The sequence below is a fragment of the Somniosus microcephalus genome, chromosome 5 (assembly GCF_052327205.1).
Source record: "Somniosus microcephalus isolate GS21.2 chromosome 5, FLI_Smic_1.0, whole genome shotgun sequence".
Taxonomy (NCBI): Eukaryota; Metazoa; Chordata; class Chondrichthyes; order Squaliformes; family Somniosidae; genus Somniosus; species Somniosus microcephalus.
In genome coordinates this window covers 128130078-128145209 of record NC_140991.1, presented here as the reverse complement: position 1 = coordinate 128145209, position 15132 = coordinate 128130078, and the positions used below count along the sequence as shown (strand labels likewise).

At 42.3% G+C, this 15132-nt stretch overlaps 1 protein-coding gene across 7 annotated transcripts in view; it reads left to right on the top strand.

Moving 5' to 3' along the window:
• Positions 1 to 15132, top strand: part of tex10 (testis expressed 10) — a 128199-nt gene that overhangs the window by 62856 nt on the left and 50211 nt on the right. For all 7 annotated transcript variants that reach the window (XR_015078419.1, XM_085988201.1, XM_085988204.1 and 4 more), the window contains 2 exons: positions 11391 to 11479; positions 14592 to 14725. Coding sequence is in view for 6 of the 7 variants with exons in the window: in XM_085988201.1 (XP_085844327.1) it covers positions 11391 to 11479; positions 14592 to 14725 (223 nt within the window). In the remaining variant the exon portion in view is untranslated. The remainder of the gene's footprint in view (positions 1 to 11390; positions 11480 to 14591; positions 14726 to 15132) is intronic.

Sequence of the window (15132 nt, the reverse complement as noted above, 5' to 3'; positions counted from 1 at the left end):
TGTTAGTTAGCCAACCCTCATCCATATTACCCCCAACCCCGTGAGATCTTATCTTGTGCAGTAACCTTTTATGTGGCATACTCTTATCCCAAGACGTTGTATTTCACAGTACAATTTGCCAACCTGTAATTGGAAGCAAGGGCTGATGAATTTTTCCACGACAGTTGATTAGGTTACAGCTTCTAAAAATACTTGGTGTTGAGCAGGGGATCCCTTGAAATGACAGTTGAACATAATTTTAGACACATTGACGTCAGTATAAGATAGAACAACAGATCTAGAGTTGGAAGTTCTGTGATGCTTTTGGCCTACACTACACCTGTAAACTGAGAGATGATAGTGACGCAGGTAGAGCTTTCACTTGTAGTAAAGGGCATTGATTATCTGGAAAACTGACGTCGTGCCTCAGTTCCTGTATATTAATGGGCTCCTAGCCAAGCAGGTGGAATAGCTGTTTTGTTTTTGATCTTGTGGTTAATGCAACAATTCAACAATGCTGACAGTGAATAGGTTCCATTTTGTAGATAATGTCAACCTGTGCAGCAGAAAATAATGGCTTATTGTTTTCCACTGCAGCAATGTAGGTAATTCATACGTAGTTTAGTACAATCATTTGTGCACAGTAGTGGGTGACTGGTGTTATCATTTGGTAAGTTGGACATAGCTTAATTAATTTCTTTGGTGCAACAAATGAAACAATTTGCCCAATAAGGACTGTTGTGGTATAGCTTCTTGCTGTGCCAGTGAGTGCAATTATGGAGTGCTGAGATATTGGTTCACATCCATGATTTTGCTTTTCTGGTAACTTCTGAAACCAGCTAGCTTGGAAGATGGAAGTGCCTTTCTTATTTTCCCCCCTTCTAGTTACAGTTGTGAACCTGGTCATAGAGGGTATTGACAGAGGTCTGGCAGCACGACACTTGTGCTTTATCTGGGGAATGGTGTGTGGCATGGAAGTATCTCAAGGTGGGGGAGAGACAGCTTTATTAAATGATGGGTAGATGATTATTGTTCATTGGGGCATGCTTATTTTAAGATGTCGCTTTATCAGAAAATAATGATAGTAGCAATTTTTTCTAGATTAAATCATTTATTAAGTTGAGTAAACTAACTCTGAAAATAACTTCATTTTGACGAGGGTTTTCACAATCTCTCTGAATTTTTTACCCTTCCCCTGAAGGTGGTGACTTTCTTCAAAGCTAGAGTAATTCCACACTGGTAGGGAGCAAGGATCACAGAGAACTTGGATTGGAAATGGTGTTGCCATGGTGTAGCTCCATTTCTCCCACCCATGCTCCCTGTGAGCATCATTTCCCCCCCCCCCCCCACACTGGGAGTGTGGGATATACTCCAATACTTCAAAAAGGCAACAGAGAGTTCTCTGGTAGCTTCCTTGTGTGTTATGCTGGATAGTGGGAGCCATCACAGTTAATCATATCTCAATCATATCATATAATGGTTACAGCATGGAAGGAGGCCATTCGGCCCATCGAGCCCATGCTGGCTCTCTGCAAGAGCACCTCAGCTAGCCCCACTCACCCGCCCTTTCCCCGTAGCCCTGCAAATGTTTTTCTTTCAGGTACTTATCCAACTCCCTTTTGAAAGCCGTGATCAAGTCTGCCTCCACCACCCTTTCAGGCAGTGCATTCCAGATCTTAACCACTCGCTGAGTTAAAAAAAAAATGTTTATTCTTATGTCGCCTTTGGTTCTTTTGCCAATCACCTTAAATCTGTGTCCTCTGATTCTTGACGCTTCTGCCAATGGGAACAGTCTAGACCCCTCATGATTTTGAACACCTCTATCAAATCTCCTCTCAATCTTCTCTAACGAGAACAACCCCAGCTTCTCCAGTCTATCCACATAACGGAAGTCCCTCAACTCTGGAATCATTCTCGTAAATCTTTTCTGCACCCATCACTAAAGCCATCACATTTTCCGAAAGCGCGGTGCCCAGAATTGGACACAATACTCCAGTTGAGGCCAAACCAGTGTTTTATACAGGTTCATCATTTCCACCCTTTTGTACTCTCTACCTCTATTCCTGAAGCCCAGGATCCCGTAAGCTTTTTTAACTGCTTTCTCAACCTGCCCTGCTACCTTCAACGATTTTTGCACATATACCCCCAGGTCCCTCTGTTCATGTACCCCCTTTGGGATTGTACCCTTTAGTTTATATTACCTCTCCTCATTCTTTCTACAAAAATGTAGCACTTCACACTTTTCTGCATTAAATTTCATCTGCGTGTCTGCCCATTCCACCAGCCTGTCTATGTCCTCTTGAAGTCCATCACTATCCTCCTCACTGTTCACTATACTTCCAGGTTTTGTGTCATCTGCAAATTTTGAAATTGTGCCCTGTACACCCACATTCAAGTCATTAATATATATTAAGAAAAGCAGTGGTCCGAGTACTGACCCCTGGGGAAGACCACTGTAAACCTTCCTCCATTCCGTTTCCTCTTTCCTGTCACTTAACCAATTTTGTATTCATGCTGCCACTGACCCTTTTATTCCATGGGCTTCAATTTTGCTGTCAAGCCTCTTTTATGTGGCACTTTGTCGAACGCCTTTTGGAAAGCCATGTACACCACATCAACCGCATTGCTCTCATCAACCCTCTGTTACCTCATCAAAAAACTCAATCATGTTGGTTAAACGCAATTTGCATTTAACAAATCCGTGCTGACTTTCGTTAATTAATACGCACTTGTCCAAGTGACTGTTAATTTTGTCTCTGATTATTGTTTCGACAAGCTTCCCCACTACTGAGGTTAAACTGACTGGCCTGTAGTTGCTGGGTTTATCTTTACACCCTTTTCTGAACAAGGGTATAACATTTGCAATTCTCCAGTCCTCTGGCACCACCCCCATTTCTAAGGAGGATTAGAAGATTATGGCCAGTACCTCTGCGATTTCTTCCTTCAATTCCCTCAGCATCCTAGGATGCACCCCATCTGGTCCTGGTGATTTACCTATTTGAAGTACAGCCAGCCTTTCTAGTACCTCGTCTTTATCAATTCTTATCCCCTCCAGTATCTCTTCTACCACCTCCTTTACTATGGCAGCATCCTCTTGGTGAAGACAGATGCAAAGTACTGATATAGTACCTCAGCCATACCCTCTGCCTCCATGCATAGGTCTCCTTTTTGGTCCCTAATCGGCACCACCCCTCCTATCGGCATATAAATAGTAAATGGGTAGTAAGAGAAGACTTTTGGATTACCTTTTTTATATTAGCTGCCATTCTATTCTCATACCCTCTCTTTGCCCCTCTTATTTTCTTTTTCACTTCTCTGAACTTTCTATATTTAGCCTGATTCTCAGATGTATTCTCGACCTGACATTTGTCATACGCACTTTTTTTTATGCTTCTTCGTACTTTCTCTATCTCTTTCATCATCCAGGGAGCTCTGACTTTAGTTGCCCTACCTTTCCCTCCCCCTAGTGGAAATGTACCTCGACTGTACCCGACCTATTTCCTCTTTAAAGGCAGCCCATTGTTCCACTAGAGTTTTGCCTGCCAATCTTTGATTCCAATTTACCTGGGTCAGATCCGTTCTCGTCCCACTGAAATTTGCCTTTCTCCAATTAAGTATTTTTACTCTAGATTGCCCCATGTCCTTTTCCATAGCTAATCTAAAACTTACTGTTCCCTAAATGTTCACCTACTGACACTTGCTCCACTTGACCTCTTTCATTCCCTAGAACCAGAGCCAGCAATGCCTCCTTCCTTGTTGGGCTGGAAACATACTGATCAAGAAAGTTCTCCTGAACACACTTCAGAAAATTTTCCCCCTCCCTGTCCTTTACACTATTACTATCCCAGTTTATATTAGGATAGTTGTAGTCCCCCATTATCACTACTCTATATAGTTCTTGCATCTCTGTAATTTCCCTGCAAATTTGCTCCTCCATATTTTTCCCGCACTAGTTGGTGGCCTATAGAATACATGTTGTAGTATAATGGCACCCCTATTATTTCTTAACTCTAGCCAGATAGATTCTATCCTTGACCCCTCCAGGACGTTATCTCTCTCTCCAGCACTAACATTCTCCTTTTAACCAGTACTGCCAAACCACCGCCTATCTTTCCTAAACACCCTATATCCAGGAATATTTAATACCCAATCCTGCCCTTTTTGAGCCAGGTCTCTGTTATTGTCACGACATCATATTCCCATGTGGCTATTTGCTCCTGCAGCTCACCAAGCTTGCTTACTATGCTTCATGCGTTCACATACATATTTGGACCATCCTGTGTTCTTAGTCTGACCCCACCTAATACCTTACTATTTCTTGCTTTAGTGCTATCCATCTCTTCCAATCCGTTGTGCCCTTTGTTTCTCCTTGCTAATGCTACATCCTGGTGCCCATCCCCCTGCCAACTTAGTTTAAACCCTCCCCAACACACTAGCAAACCTCCATGTGAGTATATTGGTACCAGCTCTGTTGAGGTGCAACCCGTCTGGCTTGTGCAGGTTCCACCTCCCCCAGAACCGGCCCCAATGCCCCCGGAATCTGAAGCCCTCCCTCCTGCACCATCTCTCCAGCCACGCATTCATCTGCTCTATCTTCCCTCGCATGTGGTACCAGGAGTAATCCAGAGGTTACTTATCTTTTTGAGGTCTTGCTTTTTAATCTCTTTCCTAGCTCCCTAAAATCTGCCTGCAGGACATCCTCCCTCTTTCTACCTATGTTGGTACCAATATGGACCACGTCCTCTGGCTGTATCCTTTTAATTATGTCCCCTCTTCATTTCTCTGCAACATCCACAAGCATGGGTTCAACTTCCACATATATGCAGATGACTCCATTTCTACTCCTCCACCTCCTCCCTTGGTTCTATAAGTGTTGCTACACTCTTGTGCTGCCTGTTTGACATTATGATCTAATGAGCCAAAATTTCCTCCAGCTTCATGTTGACAAAACAGATGGCATCCTCTTTGGCTCCTGCCAACATTTACTTTCCTCCGACCATGGCTCCATCAACCAGCGTTGCCTCAGGCTAATTCCAGTGGTGATAACCAGTCTCCATTATAAATGTATTGGATAACTTGAAAATCTTGCACTCTGTAAATGAACATTATTCAGTACATTACCATTGTCCTACATTAATTAAATTGTAGAAAAAGACTGCCACTTATCGGCAAGCTATATGACCTGACTTTTCACATAACTAACTTGCACATGTATTTTTATATCAAACTGTTCAAAATAATTTTCAACCAACCAACCACAGAGAACTTTTAGAACAAGCTTTCAAAATATTTAATGTGTTGCTGCAGATCATGTGATGTTGCATTTACAGAAACCATTTGGTGTTTTATTCAGTGCACTCTGCTCAATTGCACGCTAAATATTTTTAATGTTAATTTTAAGCAAGCACAATGGCTTTTTTCCTCTGATCAAAATCTCCTTTTTAAAATTAACCTTGCACTTTTACCAAATTTCTTTTCTACCCCCCTGAAGCATTGACCTCTCCCTTGAAATACTGTGACACACATGTTCTACAGTACTTGGCTCACGTGGCCACTGTATGAAAGCAATAATGAGTTTGGCAGGATATTTGATTGAGTGGGACAACACAGCCAAGTTTTAAATAACAGCAGAAAATGCTGGAAACACTCAGCAGGCCAGGCAGCATCCGTGGAGAGAGAAACCGAGTTAATGCTTCAGGTTGATGACCCTTCGTCAGAACTGGAAAAAGTTGGAGATGTAACTGGTTTTAAGCAGGTGCAGAGGCAGGGAAAGGGGGGAGTGCGGCAGGGGAGGAAGGAACTAAAGGCACAGCCTTGTACTCACTTCCAGAATAGGTCAATGAAACCTTTGCCATTTTTCTACACCCCTACTCGCTCCTTAGCCCAGGGGTACTGAGGTCCCTATCACTCTCCTGACATCACAAAGCTCAGTCCAGGAATTCAAACTGCATTCTTTCTGGTCTGTATGGCTCAACTGCTCACTCGGTACCAACAGGAAACCCTAAAATTAGAGTTCTAAATATTTAAAGAACTGATGAGTGGAAATGTGTGTTCTTGAAACTGGAGTAGAATTATATTGTATTCAACAATGTGCCTGCTGCTTATTGGAACATTAAAACTGTAGAACTCTTAAACTGTTTTAGTTTGTAACTTGATTTGAGCTTTGCTTTAAAAGCTCTCTGCTGCTGCAATTGATGGTCATTTGCAATCATGCATTTTAAATGCATTATAACCTTGTATTTCCTGTAGATGGCAGTATTCTGTATCACACTGACAACTTGCTCAGATGTATTTTAACACTATAATCCGTACAGTCGCCTTGCCCAGCAGACTTCTAGGGGTAGAAATTGGTCACTGTTGCACCCATTTTCCAGACAGGAAACGGGGCCAAAAATAACCAATTTTGAAAGACTATGTCCTGCGCTCCAAGGACCCCTGAAAAATGTCCGTCACCATATTGGCCTCAGACAATTTTCAGCCGGCTGCCTAAATGCGCATTGGGCCCCTTGCTTATGCTAATGAGGGGCCGAACACCTGTTTAGGACCCCTCGGGGAAATTGGGCTGCCCTGAGCGGAGCAGGCTCCTGTTTTGCTCAGGATTTGCTGCCTTGGCTGTGGCCTAGCAAGCTGCTGCCACCAAAACTGTAAGTAAAAAATGTTCTTTCAACTTTAATTTTAAGGTTGTGGGTTCAAGTTCCACTCCAGAGACTTGAGCACAGAAATCTAGGCTGACAATCCAATGCTGCACTGGTGGAGGTACCGTCTTTCAGATGAGCCGTTAAATCGAGGCCCCGTCTGCGCTTTCAAGTGGACGTAAAAGACCCCGTGGCACTATTTCGAAAAAGAGCAGGGGTCCTGGCCAATATTTAGCCCTGAATCAACATAACAAAAACAGATTCACATTGCTGTTTGTGGGAGCTTGCTGTGTGCAAATTGGCTGCCACATTTCCTACATTACAACCGTGACTACACTTCAAAAAGTACTTCATTAGCTGTAAAGTGCTTTTGGGCATCCGGTGGTCGTGAAAGGCGCTATATAAATGCAAGTCTTCCTTTCTTTTAATGTGAAGTCAGGAGCAGGAGTGCTCCTCCCGGCTCCATAGCACTCTGCCAGCTACAATCGGCTTCCCATCCGCCCCCCCCCTCTCAACTTGGAACTTGCTTGAGGATGCTGCGGATGAGGTAGCAGCCCAAAATTCAATCCTCCTGAAGGGCTGGCTGCCTGTGGAAGCACATCAGGTGCTGGCAGCTTTCCTGGAATATTTGAGACCTAATTTCTGGCCAGCCTCGGGCCACTTGGTTTGGGTACATACTACTTGCGCAGCGCCAACTCTGGAACCAAAAATCGGCACAAATGAATTTCTACCCCATAGTGTCTTAACAGCACTGGATAATTTGTAAGTCACCTACATGACCGCTGGTGATTTGGGAAAATGGACAATGTTCATGTGAAAACATCACAAAATAGCAATGTTCTGGTCTTTCCTTTTTCTGTTTGAGAACATAACAAGAAATAGGAGCAGAAGTAGGCCATTTGGCCCTTCGAGTCTGCTCCGTCAATAAGATCATGGCTGTTTTTCTACCTCATCTCCACTTTCCTGCACTATCCCCATATCCCTTGATTCCCTTAATATTCAAAAATCTATCGATCTCTGTCTTGAATATACTCAATGAGCCTCCACAGCCCTCCGGGGTAGAGAATTCCAAAGATTCATCACCCTGAGTGAAGAAATTTCTCCTCTTAGTCCTAAATGGCTGACCCCTTATTCTGAGACTGTGACCCCTCTAGACTCTCCAGCCAGGGGAAACATCCTCCCTGCATCTACCCTGTCGAGCCCTGTAAGAATTTTGTATGTTTCAATGAGATCACCGCCTCCTTCTAAACTCTAGAGAATAGAGACCTAGTCGACTCAATCTCTCCTCATAGGACAATCCCCCCATCCCAGGAATCAGTATGGTGAACCTTCGTTGCACTCCCTCTATGGCAAGCATATCCTTCCTTAGGTAAGGAGACCAAAACTGTACACATAGAAACATAGAAGATAGGAGCAGGAGTTGGCCCTTCGAGCCTGCTCTGCCATTCAATGAGATCATGGCTGATCATCCAAATTCAGTACCCTGTCCCTGCCTTCTCCCCATATCCCTTGATCCCTTTAGCCTCAAGAAATATATCCAACTCTTTCTTGAATACATTTAATGAACTGGCCTCCACCACCCTCTGTGGCAGAGAATTCCACAGGTTCACCACTCTCTGGGTGAAGAAATTCCTCCTCATTTCAGTCCTAAATGGCTTACCCCTTATCCTTAGACTATGACCCCTGGTTCTGGACTCCCCGGCCATCAGAAACATCCTTCCTGCATCTAGTCTGTCCAGACCTGACAGAATTTTATAGATTTCGATGAGATCCCTTCTCAATCTTCTAAACTCCAGTGAGTATAAGCCCAATCGACACAATCTCTCCTCGTACGTCATTCCTGCCATCCCAGGTATCAGCCTGGTGAATCTTCGCTGCACTCCCTCCATGGCAAGAACGTCCTTCCTCAGGTAAGGTGACCAAAACTGCACACAATACTCGAGGTGCAGTCTCACCAAGGTCCTGTACTACTGCAGCAAGACATCCTTGTTCTTGTACTCACTCAGCCTCTCGCTACGAAGGCCAACATACCATTTGCCTTCTTAACCGCCTGCTGCACCTGCATGCTTACCTTCAGCAACTGGTGCACAATAACACCCAGGTCTCGTTGCACTTCCCCTTCTCCCAATCTATTGCCATTCAAATAATAATCTGCCTTCCTGTTTTTGCCACCAAAGTGGATAACCTCACATTTATCCACATTATAGTGCATTTGCCATGTTTCTGCCCAATCACCCAACCTGTCCAAATCGTACTGGAGTTTCACGACATCCTCCTCACAGCTTACCCTCCCACCCAGCTTTGTGTCGTCTGCAAATTTGGAGATATTACATCCAATTCCCTCGTCCAGATCATTAATATATATTGTGAACAGCTGGGGTCCTAGGACCGATCCTTGCGGTACCCCACCAGTCACTGCCTGCCACTTGGAAAACGACCCGTTTATTCCAACTCTTTGCTTTCTGTCCGCCAACCAGTTCTCTATCCAATGCTCCAGGTGTGGTCTCATCAGGGCCCTATATAATTGCAGTAAGACATCTTTACTCTTATACTCAAATCATCTTGTAATAAAGGCCAACATACCATTTGCTTTCCTAATTGCTTGCTGTACCTGCATGTTAACTTTCAGTGATTCGTGTACAAGGACACCCAGGTCCCTCTGAACACCAACATTTGCCAATCTCTCCGTTTTAAAAAATACTCTGCTTTTATATTTTTCCTACCAAAGTGGATAACTTCACATTTCTCCACATTATATTCCATTTGCCATGTTCTTGCCCACTCACTTAGCCTGTCTATATCCCCTTGAATCCGCCTCACAACTTACATTCCCAGCCAGCTTTGTAACTGTGTCTTTGTTTTTGGAAAAAGTTGGACCATGAAAGAATAACTCATAACTTGACCATCTAAATTGAGCTTGATAAAACTTTACAATAATTATAAATAGAAACAAATAATCATAAAATGCAGCTGAAGTTTTTTATTTTGGATACTTAATTGGAAACAATCGCATTTATATAAAAAAAAAATTAAAAGAATTAAGTTGTTCAATTTGTCTCTTTAGTTGATATACAGGTGAGATTAATTTTCTGTTTTTATTTAGGGGATGTGAAGAGGAATATAGAAAACCATTTCAAATGCAGTAGAAATATCCATTGGTAATACGTGCTGAGATAATATCTCCTAAAAAGGCATCATGATTTGGTTAACACCAGAACCATAGAATTCAAGAAAAATAAATCACTAAGTCTGGGACGTAATTGAATTCTTTTTTTTACCACATATACGTTCATCGAATCATCGACCTAAGCTTGGTAACCTTTCTAGCCTTTTTTTGTAATCTTAGCCACTTTTCAATACAGATTTTGCCATAGATTATAATCTAAAACTAAATTTCATGTTTAAATCATTTCAACATTTGAAACATTTAAACTTCTCTTTCCTCCTTTACGACGCTCTGTAAAATCTACTACTTCGCCCAAGTTTTTGTTCATCGGCCCTAACATCTTATATGCCTCGGTGTCACATTTTGTATTTTTGATGACACTCCTGTGAAGCGCCTTGCGACGTTTTATTACGTTAAAGAAGCTATATAAATATAGAAGTTGATGTGAGATTCTTCAAGACCAGCGTCAAAGAAACATATACTTCGATAGCTAATGTCTCAAGCATCATCCTATACAATGTGCTAAAAAGAAAATCTACAAATCCTGGAAGTACACAGCAGGTCGGTTAGTTACGTAGGAAATTCTGGGTGAGTCAGATGGTCGTTTGGGGTTTAAGCCCCAATCCAGGACTTGAGCACATAATCTGGACTGACACTTCAATGCAGTATGAGTACCGCACCATCGGGGGTGCCGTCTTTTGGATGAGACACTAAACCGAGACTGCATCTGCGCTCTCGGGTGGACATGAAAGATTCCATGGCACTGTTCGGAGACAAGCAGGAGAGTTCTCCCATTGTCCTGACCAACATTTAAACATTTATCCCTCAACCAGCATCATTAAACAAAACTGATTATCTGGTCATTTCCCTCGTTGCTGTTTATGGGACCTGCTGTGTACTAATTGCTTGCTATGTTTCCTACATTACAACAGTGACTTCACTTCAAAACTACTTCATTGACTATAAAATGCTTTGGGTATCTCTATCATGAATGATACTATATAAACGCACTGTCTTTTATTGAATTATTTCAATTCGGCATTAACATCATTGCCAATATTCAGTTTGTCCTCGGAGGGAACAGAATAGATGGTCACAAGGTAAACGTTGATTATGTTGGCGTGTTGTTGAATGATGTTTCTACTATTTAACATATAAAAAAAACAGATGTCCTAACTTGATCTCTGGAATTAAAGTGAAGAAAAAGAGTATTTGCTAAATATTTGTCTTTAAAGGGTCTTAACTTATGAAAAGTGGTAGAAAAAGAGACACTAAATTTATGTTCAAATCTTTAAATATGACCCAATTAGATTGTAACTGGGTTATACTTTGGTTGCTTTTAATTCTGACCTTAAGCTGTTTGTTTACTCTTTTCACTACCAAGAGAGGTGTACAAACTTCTATTATAGTGCGTGATCATTTTTCAAATGTACTTTGGAATATGTTTTTTTTCCTAATTCGTCTAAGTAAAACTTCTGCTACACGTAGTCTTTCCAGAAGGGAAGTTTTCTGTTTATTAGCTTAAATTGTAAGTGTTGGTGTTTTAAATATGCATTTGTGCAGCATAAAAATATGCAAGACACTTAATGTTGACCATTATTTCATTCTAGGTCATCTTTTGGTGGATGGGCTACTTCACTTCCGGACAGTCTAGTCAACGATGTGGATTACTTCAGTTTTCTGTTTTCTACACTGACAGGTGCTTACTGTTCAATTTTCTTCAAATTGCATTTTAAAAACTAAAAATATAAATTTTATTTGAATGCAGTAACCAATGGATTCCACTTCAACCTTTTCTGATGTTTTTTTCTCTATGCCCCGATTCATTCATAGTACTCCAACTGTAAGTCACTACTATATACATACAATTACTGTTATTTGTGCTACATCAATTTCATAGGCCTTGTTACATGAGAGATTATCTCCATACAATTACAGTAGCAAGCAGTACATAAATGGAGTTTTTTAAAATAGTGATGTGCTTTTTTAAGAGAATTCCTAATGGCACTGTGGAACATATTGGAATGCAAGCATGCAGCTGCAAAGTAATGGGTGAGATCGGTTTGATTTCTCCAAATTACTGAGTTACTAATCTCAGCCAGGATTTTGAGATGCGGTTTGTAGCTACCTCCCAAATGTGGAGAAGAAAAATTAGGACAGAGTAGTCCTTGGGATGCTGTTGCATTCCTTCTGGTGCTTGACTCTGAGGCCATTGATGGAGGCCTGGGAGCATATTGTCTGCTGTGCACCCTCTTGGCCACAATATTGTTTTTGGGCAGTGGATGTTTGTATGCTTGGAAAACCATTGTCGTTCTTAAGAGTGTTCAAACCAAGCTACCAAGAAATCCACAATTAAGAGTTTGTTAGCCATGTTATGGACTACACATGCTCTCCTTTTAGGGACACGACCAACTTAACCAAGACCATGGAGTTTAGGTGCAGGTTGGCATGGACCAATGATGAGTGAAACCCAACTACGTGCAAGGGTACTGCTGTAGTATAATCTGCTAAATTGCGAACTTATGAAATTGATGGGCAAGAAAAGACCAACTGGTCCATCAAGCCTGCCCCACACAGTGATGGCAGGACCATCATGGCTAAACACTTCGTACCCCTTCCCCGCTACTTCACACCCACCCCACCCCTGCAGCCATGTAATCTGCTGGGAGAGGCAAAAAGAGGAAAAAACCCAGAGCCAATAAGGGGAAAAAATACACTCAAAATCCTCTCCAACCCCTTCAGGCAATTGAAACCAGTCCAGGAGATCACATGGACCAAGTGTTGCATATAAAGACCCTTGCCCTCCATATGATGCGATCTCTGCCCCAGTCAGGACCTGGTCCAGGTCGGTCTTGAAGGCACGCAGAGTCAACACCCACCCCACCAGCTGCAATATATTCCAGAGGCTCTCAACTCTCTGGGAAAAGAACTGCCGAACATCCAGTCCATTCCTACTCCTACATAGTTTAAACTTGTCCCCTGGTCCGCCCCAACCTGTTAAACTCGAATAATCTATCAATGGGGACACTATCCAGCCCTTTAATTATTTTATAGACCTCTATCATCTCTAAGTCTAAGCTGCTCTAAACTCAATAGACCAAGGTCCTTGAACCAATCTGAGCAGCTGAAGTTCTTTAAGCTAGTAATCATTCTTTTCTCTCTCCTCTGCACCTTTTCTGAGACCACTATATTACCCACCATATGGGGGGACCAAAACTGGGCATAGTGCTGTTTTCCCCCCCCCCCCCCCCCCCCCAAGGTGTGCAGCCGCGCATCAATCGGGAGATGCCTCGCAGGCCGCTCGCCAGCTGCTGCTGCTGGAAGAGATATCACGCATGCAAGGGACAGTGCACGAAAAAAAATTAGAGGGAACATTACTCTAGATGTGGTCTGACCAGCGACCTGTATAGTGTAAAAATTGTGTCCTTGATTTATACTGTGTGGTTCTATTAATACAACCCAATACCTTGTTAGCTTTAGCTACAGTTCTCTACATTGGTCATGAACCTTTAGTGATCTGTGCACAATAACACCAAGATCTTTTTCTCTCTCAACCTCTTTCAATATTGAACCCTGTAAATTATACCTGTATTCTATGGTGGCTCCACCAACTGTGCTTATCTAAATGAAATGCCACTTGCCAACGTGTGGGCCACTCCCCTAGCACATTTAAATCTCTTTGGATTTGATTGCACGCCTCTACCATTTTCACCCTTGCACAGATTTTTGTCAGCTGCAAACTTGCTCAACAGCACTGTCCAGGTCATTATTAAAGACAGTGAAGAGTAGCAGGCCTAGGACTGATCCCTGGGGGTCATCACGAATAACATGTCTCCAGGCTGAACTGCATCCGTTATCTACAACTTTTTGGCTGCGGGATTGGAGCCAATTCCTAATCCAGTGTTTCAAATTGTTACTGATACCACAAGATTCTATCTTGTGAAGTAACCAAGTGTGAGGTACCTTATCAAAGACTTTCTGAAAGTCCAGGTCAACGATGTCTACTGGATTTCCCTACCCTAGTGACTTCCTCAACAAACTCTTACCAGATTTGTTAAACACAACCTATTTTTTTGGAAGCCGTGTTGTGTATTTCTAATGGCCCCTTTCCTAGTGATCATAAAGGGCATCTCTCCTGATCCCTTCTAGCATCTTCCCAATAATGGACGTCAAGCTGATAGGTCTGTAGTTCTCTCTGGCTCCGATTTGTCCCCTTTTTTGAAAATAGGTACTACATGAGCTAGCTTCCAGTCTAAGGGAACTATACCTGACACTGTTGAAGATACGGGCAAGGGGCTGACAAAGCACCGGTCACATCTCTTTAATCACCCTTTGATGGGTATTATCTGGACCTGGAGCCATATCAATTTTGCAGACAGCCAGCACAGAGCATTGGTAAATGTCCTGCTGTTTGGCCATGACCACCTTACCTGTGGGGCATTGACTTCCAAGGTCATCTGCGCCAACTGGAAAGAATCCTAACCCCCAGTGATGGATCTTCCCATGGGGTAACTAAAGGGATTCTTATTTTTACCTAAACAAACATTGTATCATCGATTTAATTTCTGTTACATCATGGTTATGACATTTTTATGCTAACTGTGAAGTGAGTGGACTTCACTGTAGGTACAAATACAGTTAAATGTGTTGCCCATGAGAGATTGTGAAGTCAGTTTTAAACCTAATTTTCAGAATAATGGTGTATTAGAGATATCATGAAAAGGGTCATTTTTTTTAAATTGAGTTTTGCAAAGGGCTTGTGGAGAGAATGTATTTGTAATTGTCTCTTCTGTTCATTTCATGTATTGCAGGATTCTCCGGAGAAGAACTGACATGGCTCCAGAACAGCAGCAGTAATCCTCATATAAGCCAGTCCCAGTTTTCATCTGTCCGTCTTTATGTGACTGATCTAGACCAGTTTGTACACCACTGGGCCTTGACTGAGGTAACTCATTACACTTTGCAGCAACACTAATACTGAATGACAGCTGGCACAGCCTGGACTTTAAGGTATCCCATGATATCAGCAAAGGATCTGTGGTTTAGGAAGGACTTAAACCGTTTGTCAAAACGTAACACTTTATTTTACATTTATTAAGCCCGTAGGACATATTCTTAACTGTTTATGTTCTTTGCAAGTTTTGAAGTGTAATATTTCACCCAAGTCCGGCATAGATACTTTCCACATGGTTAAGAGTACAATCCCAAGCAGTACTTGATCTCAGATTTTAGTATAGAAAATTAATTCTCAGATTGAATGCTGTGCATCTCTTAACAAAAGTAATTGCACATGTAAATATCTTGGGCATTGTCTGCGAAGATGTGCAAGTGACCTGTCAATCTGGTGATTTT